This window comes from Tachysurus fulvidraco, chromosome 10, assembly GCF_022655615.1.
Source record: "Tachysurus fulvidraco isolate hzauxx_2018 chromosome 10, HZAU_PFXX_2.0, whole genome shotgun sequence".
Lineage (NCBI taxonomy): Eukaryota > Metazoa > Chordata > Actinopteri > Siluriformes > Bagridae > Tachysurus > Tachysurus fulvidraco.
In genome coordinates this window covers 7,756,640-7,780,161 of record NC_062527.1, presented here as the reverse complement: position 1 = coordinate 7,780,161, position 23,522 = coordinate 7,756,640, and the positions used below count along the sequence as shown (strand labels likewise).

Here is a 23,522-nt window from a genome sequence, read left to right as displayed (position 1 = left end):
GGATTGGGACGTAGCCTCATCCATGCGTCCTAGTTATTGTTTACCCCAAGGTCACAGTGTACAGCAGGCCATGTCGTCATGGTGACGCAGTGCTCGCCGCCCCGCCCCGCCTCTTCCACTCTGGCTGCAATAACGGGGTCTAGCACAAGAGGGCGCAGATCTCTATACACTAATCTTCTCTTCGTGTCATCCCGGCACCGCATTCCTTTTAGCTCTCACTTCTCCTCAGCTTCTCCGGTCCTCCCCAGTCTCTTGTTTTGGGGGTTTGTTTGTCCTCCTCTTCTAGTTTTCGAGCCACTAGGTGACAACGATCAGCTGATCAGCGCATCAGCAGGAGTGAAGGAGACGTGATTAGGGGCTTAAAAGCATAACGGGACGCACGGGGACGCACGAGACTCCGGTATGTTCACGTTAAATCATTTATTAACGGGCTACCGTGTCATTTTTATGAGATAGTGCAATGGTTAGGGATGCAATGCAGTTTCAATGAGAATGTGATACAAAACCTATTCATCTGGAGGAGTAGTGTGTGTGTGTGTGTGTGTGTGTGTGTGTGTGTGTGTGTGTGTGTGTGTGTCTCGTTTCCCGTTATGTCTCGGTAGGTAGGATTCCCTAAAGCCTTACTGTTTGTTACAAGGGTTGGCATGGTCACATACTGCTGTCATATTACTACACTGATGGTTATGATCTCTGTAAATAAATATCTTTATCTCACACGTCTGTTATTTAATCTCTATTCGGCCTCTAGATCATCATCCGGTGATCCTTACATCAGTCCCGGTGTGTGCGCATGATCCCTTATCGCTCCTATAATAATAATAATAATAATAATAATAATAATAATAACAATAATGACGATCATCATGATAATAACATGTTACTGATAAGTCAATGGTAAATGAGCTTCCTGCTGTCCATACTGTCACATTCAGATGTTTGGGGTCGGATATGTGATTGTTAGAATAAAAAATAATAATAATTAAAAAAAAACCTTTGCGCAAAAAGGAGCGACCTGTCGCGTGCCGTGCGCGCCGCCGACACGCTTTAGTGCGCGCTCCCGACTCACGAGAAAACGTGACCCTTTTCGGTGGCCAGTGATCTAACGGTGCAGATACACAGCAGCAGCAGGACTTCACACACAGAATTACCGTGTCCGTTTGAGGAATTTGCACTTTCAGTCGTGTCTTTCGATCATAAACCCTATTAGGAAGCTGACTATAAACAGGTTTATAACAATGATAAAATGTACAACATGTAATAATAACTAGGACTATGGTTCTTGTTGTTGACCCCTGGCTATAGTTTATTGATCATTACTGAGAACCATATGGCTATAAATTGTCTCTGTATATCTGGCCCACTGAGAGCCTGAGTGGTCAGAGGTACCTGGACATGTTCAGTTTTTACCAATGGCACACTGCGGATTAAATTTAGGTTGTAGGTGTAAATGCAAACACCTTGTTATTTTGGGGATTCCTAAATGAGACACAAAGTCTGTAGTGAACAGGAATAAAGTTGTTTTTTCTTCAGGCCATGTTTTTTCATCTGAGATTAGGTTGAAGGCCATTTCCCTGTTTCCCAAACGAGTTTCAGGGGATGGACCGGGTGACAGGCAGGTCAGACATGGGGCTTTGGTTTGAGCCACATTCTTACTATTAGCCAAACAAAATGGGAAATCTACTTATTGCTTGTTAAGCTGCTGAGGCAACAGTCTATAGAATTAACAATGATCAGAATGAACTCGTGACAAAGCTTTGTGTTTTTTTATTTAGGATTTAGAAATCTAGTAAAATGGGTTTTGTAACTGTATGAAAATGCAGTTGGAGACAAAAATGAGCACGTTAAGAATAATTTGAATTGGGATAGTGATGTCAGTTTACTGTGATTGACTCTGGAGTCCGATTTAGTGCCATTAAGAGGAAAGACGTCAGTCTTAAATTAAAAAAAGCACTGTTAATTCATTTATTAAGAAAGAATTCGTAACTATTTACGTACCACAAGGCTGATCAATGACAGACATAAAAAATCTATACACACCTGTTAAAATGGCAGGATTTTGTCATGTGAAAAATTAAACCAAGATAAATCATGCCAGAACTTTTTCCCCCATTAATGAGAAATTGCAGGATATCGAGTTAAGTGTAATAAGTTATAACTTTAAAATATGAAACTCACAGACTAGCTTCAGTTATGATTCTCACAGGCTAGTTTCAAATATGAGACTCACACAATAGTTTAAAATATGAGATTCACAGGCTAGCTCAATCTTTGAAACTCACAGGCTAGCTTCAAAAATGAGACTCAGAGGGTAGTGTCAAATGTGATACTCACAGACTAGTTTGAAATATGAGAAATACAGGTATCCAAAATCCTAGATTCTACCGTTTGGGTTGCTCGAGTATTTGATTGAGCAGACAAAGCAGTAATGGGGGTAAAGATAGAGGAAACCTTTTCTGGAGCTAATTCTCTGATGCATGCCACCCCTCAGTTGTTCCACTTACACAGCCACTCTAAATAATCAGTAGAAGGGACTGCAAATACTTTTTGTCTCTTAGCCTCTGTCTTAGTTTCACTAATGTGGAGCCTAGCCCTCTGCAGCACACAGTCATTTAGTGTAGTCAATAAGTGAGTTTTATCACTGATTAGCATCGGTTTGTCTTCCTACATTCAGTGTCTTTATGGAGTGTACATTTCCTCAAGCTTGAGTTGATTTGTTTTGAGGTGAGAATGAGGGAATTTGTTGCCAATACAGTACAATATCTCAGCGACATCTCTTAGAGTCAAGGAAAAACATTGTGGTCCATTTTAATAGCTGACTTTCATCTGTTCAACACATACAATACACTGCATTTGTATAAAGGGTTTAGTGTTTTATTTTTAATGTGTTTGCTTTTTGGTGTTTGTTTGGTTTTTTTTTTTTTGGACAAAGGATAAATCCATTAGCTAACCTACTAGGCAAGAAAAAGCTTCAGTTTGCTAGGCTAAAAGCTTCAGTTTGCTAGGCTAATGTAATATAATAACGTACCTGCCGTGAGCTAGTTAAGTGCAGTAATATACACTAAGAGAAAGGAATAAGTTCATGATTATTGTTTATTTAGTAGCACATCATGTTTACATTCCTGATGAAAGGTCAGTGAGGCTATGTGCAATATTTTGGTTATGAGCTGTGCTCATATCATGTTCAATAAAGTCTTTGAGTCAGAAGAGCTTCTTTATTTTCCCTCTGTACTGCATGTGCAACTGTGAGGTGACTTTCTTACTGTGTAAAGCTAGACATATATATAAGCTTGATGTTTGATCGTTTCAACATTCCAGCATTTTCCAGTCCAAAATATCATATCACAATATAAATAAATCAAGGAATTGTTATATTTATCATCATATACAGGTTTTTATAAAGTTTTTATTACCTGTTAAATTGGGTGTGTTGATGCTGTTATTTTGTATACACAAAAATAAATGATCACTGAAAAGACCCTGAAAAGAGAAAATAAATAATCTGAAAATAAAAAAAATAAAACCTTTAACATTTTACAATTTCAATAGTGGTTAGCACGTTTGCCTCACACCTCCAGGGTTGGGGGTTTGGTTCCCGCCTCCGTCTTGTGTGTGCGGAGTTTGCATGTTCTCCCTGTGCCTCGGGGGTTTCCTCCGGGTACTCCGGTTTCCTCCCCCGGTCCAAAGACATGCATGGTAGGTTGATTGGCATCTCTGGAAAAATTGTCCGTAGTGTGTGAGTGTGTGAGTGAATGAGAATGTGTCTGTGCCCTGCGATGGGTTGACAATCCATCCAGGGTGTATCCTGCCTTGATGCCCAATGACGCCTGAGGCACAGGCTCCCCGTGACCCGAGAAGTTCGGATAAGCGGTAGAAATGAATGAATGAATGAATGTTCCCCAAGTGAACAAAAGGAGCAGAATCAATTCGTTGAATTTATTAAAGACACACAAATAGACAATCCAAAAAAGGCAGACAAAATCAGAGAGAGAAAATCAAAACTAACCAGCAAACTATCCAAAAACACAATTGAACAGAGAAAAAACGAAAAAAACAACAACAACAACAACAACAACAACAACAAAAAAACCACAAGGTCGATAGACAGTGAATCAATGAGAGAAAGAACAAAGACTCGGAAATGCAGCTGACTGACAGATCGTGTGGATTCTAGCATGCAAGTGGATAAAATGTCTGATAGACAGGAAATAGATGGAGAAACTGGAAATAATCAATACTCTGGTGATGGTTCTTTCTGCCTAGAGGTTGGGTGAGTCACAGTTGTAGCTGTTAGACTAGGACTAAAGATTAAAGGCTACATAGCATGCATGTCACAGTTCTTCCATGAAAAATCCCCAAACTAGCTGAATTTTGGGATCATTAAGATGAATTGTGTGTATTGTTATGAAAACAACAAAAAATTGTAGGAGCTGTTCGTGAACCGTGCGTGAACTATCTATTAATTTACATACCGTATCCTTTGACCATAACATTTTTGCATAAAATTTGTTATGCTTCTTAACACACTAAGAGAAGACAGAGCAAAACCAAAAGCTAAGATAAACCATTGAGATTGCAAGTCATATCAGGCTTCAACTTTGGAATCTGGACCTTATTCAGTAACAGGAAGCTGTAAGGATGCAACTGTTGTAAGTCACTTAACAGACATGTGGTTAGTTTAGCACCACATAACTTCTTCAATTTTATAGTGTTTAGCAGTTTGTGGAGTGAAGTGTGTAGTGACTTACATACCAGATGATAATAATGGCAAAAACAATAAACAAACAAACATATACATGTGTTTATAGACGATAGGATAATACAACCTGTCAGTCACAGTAGAGATGTAATAAAACAAAAAACCTCGAAGCTCTCAATACTCATGACCTTGCCATGTTGGAAATCTTTACCTCTGACTGTTACAAAGTGCTGACAAGGCAGATCAGATTCAACCAATCAGATTCAAGAATTTATTAGCACTTGGGTATGGATCCAGGATCATAGGGATCCAGGACTATTTCATAGATCAAAGCATGTGATATGTGATATCAGTAATATGATTATGGGAATGAACAGTTTGAGCTAAAATCTGCAATCAGGTGATTATCTGATCCTTGTAGCAAGACACAAAGAGCAAATACTTTGGGAAGGTGCATGGGAAAAGAGGATTTGATATTCAAAGTTCAGAAAAGTTTCTTCACTGTTTCAAAGTTCACTGTGCACTAATAAACTGTAGCACACACACACACACACACACACACACACACACACACACACACACACACACACACACACACACACACACACACACTCACTTATGATCAGCAAAGACTGCATTGCATAAAGTTTTACCTGTCACGTTTGTACTGCGCTCTGCTTACTTGCCAACACTGACCTTATTTTCAAGTGAACAGTCAGGCTCTGTGTGAGTGAGCTGCTAAACGTTAGCTCTTCATTTATTACTGGATATTTATGTCCTCTTAAAACCTCTTAAGACTTGAATTGTAATGCAGAAAGTATTGTAAAAGATACTGACTTTTACTGTTGTGAGATGAACATTTCTGTTCTTTAACAGCAAACTCTTTTAACTCTGTATGATTAACAGATTATGATTAATCATGTACTGTTGAATTCTCCAGTCTGGCCAGAAGGTTTTGAAAAATAATCTGTAACAGAATCTCACTTCCAAAAAAATCACAGGTTCATGTTCATGAATGTGTCCTAATACATTATTGTTTTTATACCAAGAGGAACTCATGGCAGATATGGCACAATACTATCAATCTATGTACTGACAGATAACAGTCTATATGTCTATCTAGAACAAAATATTTACAGACTCTTCATGTATTAGAAAGCTGTAATAGATTAAGCATAAAGGTAGTCACTGATTTGTTGTTACAGTTACTGTATGTGTTACAGTACAGTCTTGTACTGTACAAGGACCCATTTCCGTCACAAGGACGGAAATGTAAGAGAAAAGAAAAGTGTGGGTCAAAGAACAGTAACAAGAGGAAGAGTTTAAGAGGAGAGGAGAAAGAGTGTGACTAGTGTCAGCATATTACCCTCTTAGGACATCTGCTTTGTAGAGAACAGGGAGTAATGAAGTGGATTAGAGAGAGAGAGAGAGAGAGAGAGAGAGAGAGAGAGAGAGAGAGAGAGAGAGAGAGAGAGAGAGAGAGAGAGAGAGAGAGAGAGAGAGAGAGAGAGAGAGAGAGAGAGAGAGAGAGAGAGAGAGAGAGAGAGAGAGAGAGAGAGAGATTAATCTATATGTTTCTTGTGGCCTCCTTTGAACTCTGACACTGGGCCAGACAGACAAACAGAAAGACATTGATTGTATAAGAAGTGCTGATCACGAGGAATGGAAAAGGGCTTGGAAAGAAATAGAAATATCACTTGACATAACTGGTAACAGAAAAGCTGGAGGCGGTGAAAGTGTGTACAGTATGTGTGTGTGTGTGTGTGTGTATGGGGCTGTGGAGTGGGTGGTGTTGGGGGGGGATGGAGATGGGGATTACAATGATTGGTTGTAGGGAGAGGTGGAGAGACTGCCAAAGTAAAACACGCTCCAAAACCTTAGTTTCACATCTGGTCAGCATCAGAGCAAGATATTTATGGTTTTCTCTGTCAAGTAAACCTTTTACTGGACACTCAGCTACAGTACACTGTGGGACACTTTTTTTTGGAGTGACAGAATAAAACATCTGAATGTTACAAATGAAAACTTTAGACTCTTCCAGATTTAAACTTTGTGTCAGGTTTTAGAGTCAAGGGTGGATGCAACGTCCTAACAAAACAATCAAAGACGTGAAAACGAGGACCAAGGAATCGAATTGTTTATTGATTGAATTGCAGTGTTTAGTTGTACAATTGGAATCTGCAATTGAATTGAATTCATTTGGATCGGTGAAAATAAGAGCATGTAAACTAGCTAATGAGATGCTGAAATACAGGAATTTATATAGTGGTATTAATTCAAGCTAAAATGAGAAACATATGAGAATGCTTGAGATGTGAGATCCCTGGGGCTTATGAGTAGTGACACTTTGTTATCTTATGCAATAAATATTACAGAATAAAACTACATTTTACCGAATAAATCTGTGGTATTTTAAAAATCCTTCAAATTGTATGAATAAAACAAATGTTACAAAATAAATCTCAGTAAACCTACAGTCTAAATCTTTGTAATTCTCAGATTCTATCATTGCTTGTACATCATCTTTTTTTCCTTACTTAGCTGCTTGTTCACTGTCCAGCCTTTTACACTGACAGGAATATCAGGCCACATGTGTTTTCTTGGTCTTCACAAGAATGAAATACAGGATGTGTGGTGTCGATGTAATTGAAGGTCAGGACATGTGAATGCAGGCTAACCTTACTTCAGAAAAGTTTAAAAACACAATGTGCTCATTAAGTAAAGCTTACGGTGCATTTATTTGAGTGTTTTAGGTCCATAGCTTTGTTGTCAGCTTGTACAGTCGTTTCAACTTCTACTTTGTTTAGACTCTAGAATTTGACATTTATTTAAAATCACTAACATGTGTCTCATAGACACTTAGGACTAATGTCTGAATAATATATAGAGGACATTTGGCTCAGTTACTTAGTGTTAATATTGCCAGCAATCTAAAAGATTATGTTAATATTTTGTGTAAGATAAGCTTTTCTGTTAAAAATAGTTTTTATTGCCGTTGAGTACATTGTAGTTATGCAATACTCCAGAGATCAGAATGCTCTCCAGTAAAAGACAATAGCTGAAATCACTGTTCTGGTTAGGTATGCTGTGTGTGTGTGTGTGTGTGTGTGTGTGTGTGTGTGTGTGTGTGTGTGTGTGTGTGTGTGTGTGTGTGTGTGTGCGTGCGCGCGCGCACATGTGTGTGTGTGTGTGGGGAGGTGGGGTATGGTGGGTTGGAGGGTGCATGTGTGCGTGCGTGCGTGCGTGCGTGCGTGCGGGAGTGTGTGTGTGTGGGTTGGATTGTACATTTGGTGAGCTTAGGGAACTATTCAGTACATCCATTACACTTTAGCAGCCAGAGAGAGAGAGAGAGAGAGAGAGAGAGAGAGAGAGAGAGAGAGAGAGAGAGAGAGAGAGAGAGAGAGAGAGAGAGAGAGAGAGAGAGAGAGAGAGAGAGAGAGAGAGAGAGAGAGAGAGAGAGAGGTGTACTGTTCTAGCAATGAGGTAGTAGCTAAGAATACTATGTTCTTGCTAAGTCTAAACTTCTATCTCTGGTTGCGTCTCTCTTAGGTACCTTTGGTGACAGTGAATGTGTGCACTGAAACCCTACAAACTCTACATAAGATAACCAAAGGACATACAATCGGATACTAAAAAACCCCTCTCTAACACATAATAAAGAGGTGTGGGCTGACATAAATGGCTAACAAACAGATCAGGTAAGCACAACTCTCATCTTTCAGATATCAGATATCCATCATATAGGTCTTTTATGCTGGATTTCATTTGAAACAGTCCTCTTCCTTCAATTCAGTTCAATTCAGTCTTATGTGTCTAGTGCTTTTACCAATGGACAGTGAAACAAAGCAGCTTTATAGATATATATATTGCTCAATGTTATGTAACCAAAACATCTGTTTGAAACTTGAGTACAAATCTTTTTGTGGCAATTGCAGTCCTAAGCCATCTTCATGTTTTCTAAGTGGCACCATCTACACTAATCTCATGTATCTTTACACTGTCCATGTGTGCCCTTCCTCAGCATCAACAGGTGGCCTTTTTTTTTCTTGCTTGTATCTATGTGATTTTGTTTCTGGTGTCCATGGACTCTCATTCTCACCTCTTTCATTAGACCTTTCTTGTTCTTATCACAACTCTTAATAATACCTTGTGTTCTGTCTCTCTTCATGATTCTACCAGTTTGCCTGCCAAGTTAATAAATGGGGGTATCGCCGGCCTGATTGGTGTCACCTGTGTGTTTCCCATCGACTTGGCCAAGACCCGCTTACAGAACCAGCAGAATGGCTCTCGCCTCTACACCAGCATGTACGTATGGACAGTGTCATACAGAACGAACAAGTGTCTTTCTCCATTCCCTAATATTTTCTAATATTTGTACAGGTCAGACTGCCTTATCAAAACCATTCGCTCAGAAGGATACTTTGGAATGTACAGAGGTGTGTGTTTAAACTCTCAAGTTTATTGTCATGTTCATGTAAATATACTGTATAGTGATCCATTTAAACAATGTAAATGTCTCAATCAAATTTGCCAAATTACCATCAGAAATCAAAGAGGACCTGTACACAGCATTTGGTGTCTATTTGGTGGACATGACAGCTGCTCAAATGTGTCTGATGCCCTCTATTGGCTCGACCGAATGCAGCACATTTCACGTTTCTTGTCATTACAAGGGCATAAAGGGAGCTCTAAATCCTTTTCACCAACAAATAGAATTAGTCAGTTATTGTAATCAGTGTATGCAGTTATAAAGTGACATATTTGGAGATGTTGGACATTTAGTACATTTAGTATTGATGTAATCTAGCAAGTAAAAAATAGTGTTTATATGTAAACAAAGTAAAAATTGTATGCACTCCAAAAGTGTCATAGTTGAGAGTGTTGCATAAACAGTACAATGACACAGTGTGATATCAGTTGTCCCAAAGAACCTGGCATGGTTTGGGCACCATTTTGAAACAGTGTGGTAGTGGACATTAAGCAAGAGATGAATCTATATAGATAAATTTACAGTTTACAGGTCTTGCTTAATTCCCACCTTCTGATTATGTCTCCTGTATCATCTAACTGCTTCATCTGCTCAAGGAGTTGTGTAACACAGTTCGATGAAAGTGCAACCCAGATTGATTATGAACCCTTATGACCTTATGCTAAGAAAGTCGCAAAATGCTTAAGTGACTGTTTGTTTCTTAAAAATAGAATCAGAATAAAACAAATATAGAAGCAGCAAAAAATTACAATGAAATTTAAATGTAACTATACAGATAATTAGAAAGCAATCAAAGTTTTGTGTTTGTAGAGGCAATTAATTTTATATTAGTGGTTAGTATAAGTTTTTTTTTTTTGCATTTTTATTGATTTTATACATTTGATGATAAAAATATTTTTCCTCTGGTTTGTTCAGGTGCCGCTGTGAATTTAACTCTTGTTACTCCGGAGAAAGCCATAAAGTTGGCTGCCAATGATTTCTTTAGGCAGTACCTTTCCAAGGACGGGTGAGACACACAAACACTCACACACACACATGCACGCACGCACGCACACACACCCACACGCAACACACGCACGCACTCACACACACACACACACACACACACACACACACACACACACACACACACACACACACACACACACACACACACACACACACACACACACACTCACACACAGAGTCAACCTTCATGCACAAGCATGCCATTATTGTACATGCCTACACTGTAGAACATCTGGAATCACTTGTTTATAAAGAATGGTGTACTATTACACAGTCTGGGCTGCTATTGTATATCCAACATTAATATTAAATGCAGGCTCTTCTCCAACACTACCCAAAAGTCTCTGTTTTCAAATGACAGACCTCTCGACCTTCACCGGCCAAGTCGCAAGCTGGAACATATCTCCATAGTGACCAGAAATGGGGCCAGTAAATTATTGACATGACACAATGTGAATTATTAATTCAGGACTGCATGTGTGTGTGTGTGTGTGTGTGTGTGTGTGTGTGTGTGTGTGTGTGTGTGTGTGTGTGTGTGTGTGTGTGTGTGTGTGTGTGTGTGTGTGTGTGCGTGTGCATGCTGGTGTGGTCTACACATTCCATGTACCAATTTGTGTGTTTGAGCCAATGAGTTGTGTTTAATTTAAACACAATATATATATGAAATGAATCATTTCAAAGAATATTTTCCATTTATATAACTTCAGCAATCCAAAATAGTTTGTGTTTTTTGTATTTCCTCTATAATCTAAATAGTGTTGTGACATAGTGAGTGCACTTTATAGAACACCGTATATCCAATTCCTATGAAATAATTTTAACATTTGATTGAATTCATAATATAAATAAACTATTTATAGTTTTATTTATAAACTTAAAAACTGTTGGACCAAGATATATAGATATTTTGATATAACTGGAAATTGACCATAGGTCGTGCTGGAATTGCAAGTTTTATTCAGCTTATTGTGTTTTAAGTTCTAATTCTCTGTCCCATTCACATGCTTATTCATCTGCTGTGTGTTTCAGGCAGAGGCTCACACTGTTTAGAGAAATGCTGGCAGGCTGTGGTGCAGGTACATGTCAGGTAGGTTCTCTCTCTCTCTCTCTCTCTCTCTCTCTCTCTCTCTCTCTCTCTCTCTCTCTCTCTCTCTCTCTCTCACACACACACACACACACACACACACACACACACACACACACACACACACACACACACACACACACACACACACACAGACACTTTCTGTTATTCATTTATTTTAAGATTTCTATATATATTTTCACCCTCTCTTCCTTTCTCTGACCCACAATGAGCCATGTTTATAGTATTGTTTACACATTAAATTAAGTATTAAAATACTACAGAATCTTTATTAGGAACAGCTGTACACCTACTCATTCTTGCAACTGTCTTATCAGACACTCGTGTTGCAGTAGTGCAGTACATACAGAACTATACTATACAGAAACAACCTGTTAGCTTCAGATAATGTTCACATGGATGGTGAAAATGAGATCTGAGTCATTTTTTGACTGTGGTACGACTGCTCATGCTGCACAGGCTGGATTAAGTATTTCAGAAACTCTTGATCTCCTGGGATTTTCACACGCAACAATGTCTAGTGTTTACACAAAATGGTAAAACCAAACAAACAAAAAAAAGTGCCAGTTGTGTGAACAGAAATGCATTGTTGATGAGAGAGATCAACAGAGAATGGACCAAGCTGACAAGAAGTCTACAGTAATTCAGATACAATGATGGTGAGCAGAAAAGTATCTCAGAATACACAACATATCAAACATTGAGGTGGATGAGCTACAACGGCAGAAGATCACGTCAGGTTACTCTTTCTGTTCCAAAGCTGAGGCTCTAGTGGACACAGAGCCACCAAAACTGGACAGGTGAAGAAAAAAAAACACAGTCTGATGAATCTGGATTTCTGCTAAGACATACAGATGATATGGTCAGAATTTGGCCCCTAGCAGCATGAATCCATCCTCAACCTGCCTTGTGTCTATAGTCCAGGCTGATGAAGGTGGTGATATGGTGTTTTCTTGGCACACTTTGGGCTGTTAATGACACAGACTATTATGACACTTGAATGACACAGAGTATTGTTGCTACTTATCTGCATCCCTCCATGACCACAATTTACCATCTTCTAACGGCTTCTTCCAGCATGATAATTCACCATGTCACAGAGAAAAAGTCGTCTCAAACAGATCTAAATCCAGTAGAACACCTTTGGTATGTGGTCTGAGCCACAGATGTCATATTACTAATGTTTAAACCTCTCTGCTTTACAGTACTGAGTACACAAAGTTCATACCATGTATGGTATTGACAGCCATGCCATCTTAACCCTTTCTTTCTGACATGATCATAAGGTAATCCAGTCCAACAGAATTGTATTCCACAGTATATTAGTGAATAGGACCGGAGCTACACTGAACCCAAAGATAGGACTACAATACTAAGCAGTATGTGGACTAAAATGTATTGACCACACAGTCTTTCTGTCACTGACAATTCCATTTTACACAATAACCCCATCCACTTACTGTGTTCAGGGGGAGAAGTGAGAGGAGATCAACAGTGCTTAGTTTAAAACAGTCTTTCATAATATAATCCTAATTAGCATTTAACTCTGAGACAGATTCGTAGTGTCCAAGTGTAGCTTCTTTTTGTGCATTAAACTGGCCCTTTTCCTGTTACGTGTCACATTAATCACGGACCAGGCACATATCCAATTAATGTACCTTGTGATTAGCATGTTTGCTTTTTATGGCCTTCTGAACTGACTAGATAAACCAACATGTCCCTTGTGAAAGAGCTGCTCAGGAAAGTGTAATGGTCTTAATTACAGCTGGCTGACTCTGCTAAGTGTGTTTACATGTTAATCCCATGGCAACCACATCCTGACATCTCCTCAGGTGAAAATGAGCCTTATGTACCCCGTTAGGGGATTAGTGATCAACCTTTATACTTCATGCTTTGTGTATATGTGGAGAGCTTTATCATTGTCGTATTGGTCTGGCATTACTTCACTCCAGAATATTCTGATTAAATATTAGCTTTTGAATATTAACAGCTAATTACCACCAATTATAGCTTGTTTCTTCTTCTGCTGTTTACTTCACAGGTAGCATCTCATGTCTGTAATGTTTCATGACTATCCAGGACACATACATTTATTTATTTTATTGTCAGATTTCATTCTGTCCAGATAAATAAGGTGTATGTTTTTAGGGTTTCATTTTTCATTAATTGGAATTTTTCCAATTGTCATTATTTATCGTTCTTTGTGTGTTGCTTGCAGGTCATTGTTACAACACCTATGGAGATGCTGAAAATCCAGCTGCAAGATGCAGGAAGAATTGGTGAGAAAAAAAATGGACTCTTGTTCATCTGTCCTTCAAGCTAAAAATAGATCTAAGAGGCAAGGATGATGTTTATACAAGAATTAGAGGCTACAATGGGCACATGCTCGCTGAAACTGGACAGCTGGAAATTGGAAAAACATCACCTTTTTTTTTAGCTTCAGCTGCCACGTTTGTGTGAGCTTGTGCCCACTGGAACTTCATGTGGTCTTCTGCTATTGTGACCTGTCCACCTTGATATTTATGTTCTGAGATGCTTTTCTGCTTATCATGAAAAGTGTAAAGAGTGGATATTTGAGTTTCTGAGCTGATGTTTGATGTGAACGAAAGCTTTTGTACCTGAATGATTATGCATTGTGCTGCTGCCAACATGATTGGTGCAGGTCTTCTATTACTGGTGTATGTGTGTGTGTGTGTGTGTGTGTGTGTGTGTGTGTGTGTGTGTGTGTGTGTGTGTGTGTGTGTGTGCGTGCGTGCGTGCGTGCGTGCGTGCGTGCGTGCGTGCGTGCGTGTGTGTGTGAGAAGGAAAGAGGTATGCATCTACAATCACACAGAATAAGTGAATTCAAGAGGAAAGAAAAAAAGGAAGAAAAGACTGCACAAGATGTTATATTATATCTGTATTTATATCTGATTATTATCTGTATTTTAAATGTGATATTTTACATTGCTTATGTTCCTGATAAGTACCAAATGATTATAAACTGTGGTTGAGATATAATTCAAGTATTTATTTAATCATATGGATTCTCTCAGTCCAGAGATAATATAATTTCCACACACCATCTAAAAAAACATCTGCTGACTTGAATTTAGCCCCAGATTTACTCAGATGTACCGATGGCGAATAAGGTGGTGGAAAAAGATGAAAGAATGGAAGGAGATTATAAACACTGCCCTCATGTGGCTAGATGTTTAACAGAGAAAAGTTTTGCAGTGAAGAGTATAATTCTAATAAATGCATGTAATATGGCAGAGATGGTTTTATTTCTGGTGCGACAAATCTATAAAAAGCTTTCCAGAATCGACTCCTCATTTCATTTCTGAATCCATTTTCTTTTTTATTCTGTAGTGTTAATTCATGCAACACAATTACGCATCAAATTCATTTTTTATTATTATTATTTCTTATTTCTTCTTATTCATATTCATTCTTATTTTAATTTCCTTTTTTTATTTACTTCATATATATTCATAGACTAAGGAGGATTAAGCCGGGTTTATATTTTATTGCAGCTTGTGTACAGTGTATGTGACTAATAAAATGTAAAAAATTTAATTGTGGTTCTGGTGAAACATCAAACTGCAAATGCTGCTGCTTTCTCTGGTTTGTGTATTATATGAATTAGCTGAATCAGGTGAGTTTGGAACATTAAAAACATCAAATGGTGTAGGTTGGTAGTACTTCAGAACCAGAACCAAGAAACACATGAGAAATAACATGTTATTAGAAGTAGTAAGCATTTATATTTTAACAATTTATGTGTCAGAACAGAAAAACATCACAATGGAGCTGCTCTCTGCTAATATACTAATATACTATATTAAATACTAACATACAGTACTTTCAGTCAGCACTAGTTTTGGTCATTCTGATCTCTCTCTCTCTCTCTCTCTCTCTCTCTCTCTCTCTCTCTCTCTCTCTCTCTCTCTCTCTCTCTCTCTCTCTCTGTGTTTTTTAGCTGCTCAGAGGAAACTGATGCCACAAGCCGTGTCTCCAGGTGGCCCTGTTGAGGTGAAGAGTCCAACTGCTATGCAGCTCACACGAGAGTTACTGAGGGAAAAAGGCATTGCTGGACTCTACAAAGGGCTAGGAGCCACTCTGCTCAGGTACACACACACACACACACACACACACACACACACACACACACACACACACACACACACACACACACTCAAAGCATAGTAATACATAATCTTTGTTAATTTGCATACTTGGTTATGTAAAGGTGTTATCTCTTTTTGTTTCTGATTCTCTCTCTCTCTCTCTCTCTCTCTCTCTCTCTCTCTCTCTCTCTCTCTCTCTCTCTCTCTCTCTTTCTCTCTCTCTCTCTCTCTCTCTCACTCGCTCCCCCCAGGGATGTCCCTTTCTCGATAATCTACTTTCCTCTGTTTGCTAATCTAAACAACTTGGGGAAGAAAGGAGAGGATGGTCCTGCTCCCTTCTACGTCTCCTTTATATCGGGCTGCATCGCTGGCAGTACAGCTGCTGTGGCTGTCAACCCTGTAGATGGTGAGTGCCAGAGAGTGAGATTCAGAACTCAGACCCCTGGGAGAGGAAAAAAAAAGCTTGCCTTTGGCAGATAGACTAAATCTACACAATCCCTAAGATTTTTATGCTTTGTTTATTTTCTTTTGTCTTTGGGGATATGGAAAGTTTTATGCTACGTCACAGTCTTCCTTTCAAAACATTTCAAAACAGAGACAGTTTTTCCTTTTTATAAATCCTCTTTGGAAAGCAAGCACTGTTACCCATCCATTGAATTCTTGAGCATAAGACAGGACAGGTCTCCAGGAGAGAAGGATGACATTTAGACTGAAGCAGCAGCCAGGAACACAATTACAGCCAACAAACAACACACACATTGCATGAATTGTTTGTGTGTCCATCCTGTATAACCCAAGGTTCTCAGAGTGTTAAACACTGTAGATTCTTTCTATGTAATTCTTTGAAAAGAATTCTGGCACTTTCTGATTAAACCAGCTTTATATAGAAATCTTAACTATATTATTGTAAACATAAAAGACTGAGCCTGTGTATATTTGCTCATGCATGATGTACCCTGGACTGTACCATTCCAATGAATTTTGTGACTAACTTATCATACATTTTCAATCAGTATAAACAAATGAATAATGTTCTCTCTCTGATCTGAGTCTGATCTAAAAATAAGTCAAGACTCTGCTGGCTTTCAGTGTGAGACGTGTGTTTTCCCCTGTGTTGATAACTTTACACAGAATTTTAGTGGGTTAGATAAAAACAGGAAAAAAATCAAGCTGAGCAAGATGAGATTAACATCCTCATTGATATATCGTCCGTCTATTCAGTTGCACCAAAGTGTGTCATCACGAATATTTTCCTGTACACTGTTCTTCTGGTTTTACACGAGCAGCCTAGAAACCCCCCAAAATTGTTTGCAACGGCATTTATAAATGTGTTACACCTGAACACACAACACTGTACTCTGTGTGTGTGTGTGTGTGTTTTGTTTGTGTTACAGTGATAAAAACCAGACTGCAGTCACTAACACGTGGTAGTCAGGAGGACACATACAGTGGGGTGACTGACTGCATCAGGTGATTTAAATCTCTCTTTGCTCTCATTGGCTACTGACCGTGACCTCATCAACACATTTTTGTTTTCAGGCGAAGGTCAGAATTATTTCTGTAATCTGTAAATATCTGTTATCTGACAGTATTTCAGCTGCCATTATTTAAACTCACATTGGATCCATTTCAGCATTGTCAGCATTTTGCATAAGTGGTTGCTTCTTGATTGTATCCACTGCGTTTGGCATTTTTGCTACGTACTTGCACATGGATCGAGGAAACAATGTTGCCCATCTGTTGGCCTTGAGAAGTTATGCAAAAAGTTTAAAAATGCTGAAACCAATTTAATGTTTATTTATAGATGAGAATGTTCTACAAAAACCACTGCGGTAGGACACAGTGCAATCTCATCTGTATTACAGAGCAATAAATGTGATAATAATAATAATAATAATAATAATAATAATAATAATAATAATAATAATAATAATAATAATAAGACATCATTTAATTATGCTCACTTTTGGGTTTATATAGTGTCTAGCTATGATTTGCTTTGACCATCACTGGGTGGCTGTTAGCATAGTAACTTGCTTCACTATTACCAGGCACGGGTTCTCTGATTGTTCACGTATCAACTTCTCCACTGTCGTTTCCACTACAGGAAGATTCTGCATAACGAAGGTCCCGCTGCCTTCCTGAAAGGTGCATACTGCCGTGCTCTTGTCATTGCGCCGCTCTTCGGGATCGCTCAGGTTGTCTACTTCCTGGGTGTTGGTGAATTCATCCTCAGCTTTTTACCCAAGCGGAACAATTAACTGATTGGTTCTGCATTCCCATCTACACTGTACCAATTAAGACCTCTTCCCTACTGCCTCCAAATCAACTCCATGTGTTGACTGGAGGTGGCATAATTTCTGTCTGTTTATTTTATCATTATGTAATTTTGCTGGAATGTATGTTTCATTTTTGGATGAATGTGACAATCAAATAGTGATGAGAAGAGATTTGTTTTTTCCAAAGCAAATTTTGCCAAATTCCCTGAGAGGGCCTGTTAGTCCTCAATCGAAGCACAGGACATGAATTTCTTAATTCAACATACCATATTTGTTGGTTATATGTTAATGGTACACTACATGAAATTTTAACGATAACAAATTATGCGATTTTAATTACAGGGGGGAAAAAACAACACTTTAATGCTTGTGATGAACTTTGGTTAGATTAGTTGCTTCTCATTACGATATGAATTCTCAAAAGCCTAGAATGTGTATTTTTGGCCTTGAATGACCTTGAGACATTATTTGTGTTTATACGAATATCTAGAGTAAACACACACACAGAGACAGACAGACAGACACACACACACACACACACACACACATGCTCATGCACACACACTGATGTTGCGCTTCGAGTCTGATGATAGCAGCGTACACAGCACAGATGACTCATGTGAGCTCGGGCCGTCTAACACTACAGCTTTCCGTCTGTGGAGAGATTACGCACTACGTCACATAGAGTACTGTTTGAATAAACCGAATGCACACTACGGCTGCGTCATTAAGAGCTAAAAGTAGCAGTTTCCACTTTGGCTTGTTGGTTGTAATCCTCTTCCGCTTACCGGCTCCCCTCTGGCTAGAACTAGCCCTGGCACTAAGAACCATGACAAAAAAAATAATTCTTTTGTCACACGTGTGTATTTATTCTCAGACTTCTTACATACAGTACACTGAGAGCAACTTTTAATGCATTACAGCCCCCAAATCAGAGCTGATTATAGTTTTCCGAGGCATTTCACCTAGCACTCCCCCCCCCCGAAAGCACAAACATTGCCTATGTGTAATCACAGATCCTGCTTGTACAGTATTGGCAGCAGCCTTGCTCTCATGAGCTTGTGTTTAAAGTCTTATTACAGCTGCTTGTGAGCTTTCGAATAAAAGGAGAATGTCAGGTAAAAGGTGCTGCATGCTGAGCCACCACCCCCCCCTTTTTTTATATAAACAGCAACAGGCTGTTCTTTGTAGTTTTAGTTATTGCAAGCCTAATTAGATTACATCTAATTGAATCGCATTTTACTGCTCCTACACTACAGGGTTTTGATGCTGTAAGTCTAATCTAGCATCATCTTTACATTTGTTAACCTGCAAACCAGATCTGATACATTAGATAATTATATTCTTTGAGTTGGTACCGGCATGCGGGGTGAAACGTCCAATAGTGCGGTGTCAAGTAATCCTTAGATAAATATGTATTTGGACTATGGGACATTTTTCACCTGACATTTGGACAAATTGCCATGCAGATATAATTTATAAGCAGATATAAGCTCTTACAACTGACAAATGACTAAAGCATTTCTCATACAAGACTATTTTAAATGAAGAAGCCAATGCTGTTACTTTAGGGATGGCCTTTATTTAATTTCTTTTAATTTTTTTTCAATCAGTAAGAGATTGATGATGTAATTATATCATTAACGTATTTTTTCCCCTCATATCTCACCCCCCAATGCATTGCGTGCACACGGTGCGTTGTGGCCTCTTATTGGCTAGCGAGAGATGAAGGTGACTTTGAAGAGTGATAGCTAATCATATGATGTCTTTTCAATGCTGTGTAGTGAAAGGGCAAAAGCACATGCTGAGTGATGTTTTAAAAAAGATCCTGTCTTATCTGCTGGGAGTGAAATGATATTTATCAAGAAAAGTCCTTACTATACTATACTATATATATATTTGTATTTGTTGATTGTCTGTATTGATGGTTCCATGAATATGTGCAGATTATAGTTTTGCTTTTTGTTTTTGTTACGTAGGCTTATTTTGCACACTACCCTTCCGCTTCCCTCCTCCTCCTCATGCTCTCTTTTACACTTTTACATTTTTTTTGACAGCACTTGAATCCCGGAGCATTAGGACCCGCACGAGAAATTTACGTTGACTTACAGTATATGAACTGCCACAGTTGCTGCATTTCTTCAGTTCAGAATCTCCAAACAGATCGAGTTCTGCTGTAGGCTTGAATAAGTGCTGATGAAATAAGAGTCGAATACACTGCACAGCACTTAGTCTGAGATAAGTCAAGTATGTATGCAACGATGAGCATGTATAGTCAGAATCAAGGTCTCCAGGATTTTCCGTGACGCTCTCCTGCACAAAGAGAGCCTGTTTTATGACTGCCAAACAAACCCTAACCAAATCCCTACTGAAAAGACTTATGCTCTCGAGGCCTGCTGCCAGCCTACCTCTCTGGAGATTAGCTGTATAGAATTAGGATGCGTGCTACAGGAAAAAGCCATTTAAGCTGAGGTCTTTACTGCAGTGAATTGGAACTGGGAAGCAGAAATCTTTTTATGGATATCTGTTTCTGATCCTGGTTTACTGCCTGATGGTATTGATGATCCCTTTAGTCCAGAATAGTTAGTTATTTAAGACCACAATGCAGTTATTTATTTGCATTTTTAGACAGCCTGAAGTTTAGACAGCTGCAAAGACACCAAAAGATTGTTTACATGGATCTCCTTCTTTATTTTATTACGCTGTGTCATCTTTTTCTTTGCTGTCTGTGTTTTACACATTTTATTTGAACACGTTCAGTGTTCGGTCTCACTTTTATGGATTTGTGAATCTTTCTCAATGACACTCTGACCTTGCTCTCCGTGTTTGCCTTGTGCTTCTTCTTCTCCTTCTTTTTTTTCAAGCTGGGATCTCTTTCTCTTTTTTCTGCACATTCCAAATGCTCTTTTGTGATATTCGATTCTTTACATAACTGTGATTATTATTTCTGCTAATTAATTTGTGTTTCAATTTTTAATGTCATGTGATTACTGGTGTTTTTAATTCCTGATTGCAAAAAGAGATTATTTTAATCTCTGTAGCTGTAATTGTGACAATGTCTGATTTATCAGTTGTGAACTGATTGTAAAGTGAAACTTAATAGTATATTCTGTGGGGTTGTGTGTGGCAGGTGTGGTGTGTATAGTGTGTGCGTGTATGTGACTCACTTATTGTGATGTGAAATTTATCTTTTATATCCTATATAATTTAGATTCTTACTTTCCCTCACTGACTCCCCAACATTCTGTCCTACATTCCCTTTGTCCTGAATGGAGAGGTATAAGAGATACACAGCAAAATATTTCTTTATAACCACAAAGAAGCTAAAAAGCACAAAGATTGATCAGGCACAAGCTCTACACTTGCGAACACACACACACACACACACACACACACACACACACACACACACACACACACACACACAAAACCTCTTTTTAAGGAGTTCTCAACTGTACACTAGATTTAAGATCCTCTGATGTAGGGTGTACAATGAATACCTAAATTACTGTAGTGTGATATAATTTATATTGAATATGTGCTTTTTTAAATAGTTGCACATTTCTATAGTCAATAAATGATGTATTATTCGATCCATAACATATTTAAAACCCTATAACAAAACCAGAGAATATACTTTGAATATTATGACCAATATTGAAGATTCCCATTTAGTAGTTTAGATGTTATTTCCCTAAGATTTGAATACATATGATGTGAGTATAAGTAATATGGATAGTCTATATGATAACCAGCTTATATGCAATAAAATTAAAAATAAAAATGAGACACTATAAACAGGAGGACTACCCTGTCGGATCTCTGAAGCTTTACAGTGTAATGCAGCTTTTGTGGATTCTGTTAGCGGCTGTAGAAGCAGCACATCTAACTCCTAACACCTTGTTGTCTTCTTTCACGAGGCATAGTGCAATTAAACACTTTAAACACACAGCACTCTTTCTCTATTTGATGGGGAAATTGTTTCAAAGCAAAGGAAATCCTTGCTGTTTTCAATGCACAACATGGATTGACAATGTGTTGCATTCCTGTGTCAGAGATGGTTGTTCAATAAAATGGTTTTGTCATGAGTTTCTTGTCTGCTTTCTTTTTTTTTAAACCCAGCAAGCTTCTTGGTCAAGTGCACAGTGCTCTTTGTTCCACTAGGAGGCGCTCCAGGATGGTGGAATGTTACAACTATATCACACTGCCATATTGGATTGTTCCCATGCCTTTTAGTACAACACAAGATTAACTTTTATTGGTCTAAAGCGGTTACATCACCAGTTTTAAACCACACAAATAAACGAGTATTAGGAACTGATAAACAAACGGTACATTGTATCTAGAACTGGAAGTCGATACCAAAAAGAATCGACTCCTTGATTACAGGCATTTGGGAATCGAGAGTCGATTCCAAAAGTTTGAGCTCAATTCCGCACAGTGACTAGACACACTATCACATATCACTGTCAATCACACAATGATTATAGTAACCTGATAGAGGCTAAATAATCACTTTGTATGGTTAATCACAGTGACGTATGAAGTGTTTGGCAGAGTACTAAAAGTGTAGGACTCCCATGTAATATTGTACTGATGTAATATTGTACTATGTTAAGTAAAGTCAATTAAAAAAGACAGATCCAATTATTCAACTTGTATAACAAATAGATAACTGGTTGTTTTTTTTTAGTCTGAAACACATTATAAAATTATGAGTTGAAAACACAATAGTAAAACAGTCAAAACCATTCCATATGCTTAATGGTCTACCCAGCAGGTCAATGGCCTACAGCAGGGTAGGGTGTGGTCTGTATTGGTGTGTGTGTGTGTGTGTGTGTGTGTGTGTGTGTGTGTGTGTGTGTGTGTGTGTGTGTGTGTGTGTGTGTGTATGTGTGTGTGTGTGTTTCAATTCAGTTTCAAAAAGAGAACAATACTGTGATTAATGATGTAGGCAATCTAAAACTGATATGCTATACATCAACCATTGCAAGAGGCAGAGGTAATAGCTAGAGAAAAAAGTACACTGTTTCAATCATTGTCAAATATATCCAGTAATTAACAATAGTTTAAATTCCTAATGGAAAGGAAAGAAGGATGCACATGCTCACATCCACACTGATGAGAGAGACAGTCTGCAAGTGGTTATTGAATTCAGGTATAATTTCATGGTCAGGTTTCATACACTCTACTAGAACTGGTTCATCAGACAGCACTCTGTCACGTGCTATAGTTCATTACAAGTCTCTACATCAGCATATCAGCTGTGCACATGACAGTAGCACTTCAGGCGCAGCGTATTTTATGGTAAGTCTTACAAGTGGTATGCTAGCTGTGTTAAGATTTTTTTGTTGGAGCTCAGTGCCGGTCGGGATGTGATTTGGTTCCTTTTCAATGAAATATGAGCTGACCTCATCTGTTCTCTCATTATATCAAGAAAATCCTGCTTATATATCACCATTAAGGTGCTGTGTCATTGTGCTGTCTTTAACCATTCCAGCATGACCCTTTAATCTTGATTCCAATCTATATAATAATGCCTTTATAATATCATACATAATCTAATTTTCAGTAGTGTGTGTGTGTATTTGCAGTCATACATTGAACGTTTCCTTCCTTGGCCACTCTAAGCCTCCACCCTAAACTATTATTAGCCCTTCTCCCACTCAGGCTGGAGTGAGAGGGAGAGGGAGAGGGAGAGAGAGAGAGAGAGAGAGAGAGAGAGAGAGAGAGAGAGAGAGAGAGAGAGAGAGAGAGAGAGAATAATGAATGAATAAAGGAGACAACACAGGCCAGATAAGTGGAGCTGAAAGTGGGGAAAAATAGAGGCAGTGTG

The 23,522-nt window shown here is 38.5% G+C and overlaps 1 protein-coding gene across 1 annotated transcript; it reads left to right on the top strand.

Moving 5' to 3' along the window:
- Nucleotides 1–67: 67 nt before the first annotated feature.
- On the top strand, nt 68–21,774 carry slc25a22a (solute carrier family 25 member 22a). Its single transcript, XM_047820089.1, has 11 exons — nt 68–400; nt 8,246–8,394; nt 8,876–9,001; nt 9,077–9,132; nt 10,101–10,191; nt 11,223–11,280; nt 13,517–13,577; nt 15,260–15,407; nt 15,659–15,813; nt 16,802–16,877; nt 17,515–21,774. Exons 2-11 carry the CDS (start codon nt 8,375–8,377, stop codon nt 17,666–17,668), a joined length of 945 nt encoding a protein of 314 aa, XP_047676045.1. The 5' UTR covers nt 68–400; nt 8,246–8,374; the 3' UTR covers nt 17,669–21,774.
- Nucleotides 21,775–23,522: the final 1,748 nt, after the last annotated feature.

Coding starts and splice junctions, on each gene's coding strand:
- slc25a22a (XM_047820089.1), top strand. CDS start 8,375: ATGGCTAACAAACAGATCAG. Junction 13,578..15,259: donor GCAAGATGCAGGAAGAATTG/GTGAGAAAAAAA, acceptor TGTGTTTTTTAG/CTGCTCAGAGGAAACTGATG. Junction 15,814..16,801: donor GGCTGTCAACCCTGTAGATG/GTGAGTGCCAGA, acceptor TTTGTGTTACAG/TGATAAAAACCAGACTGCAG.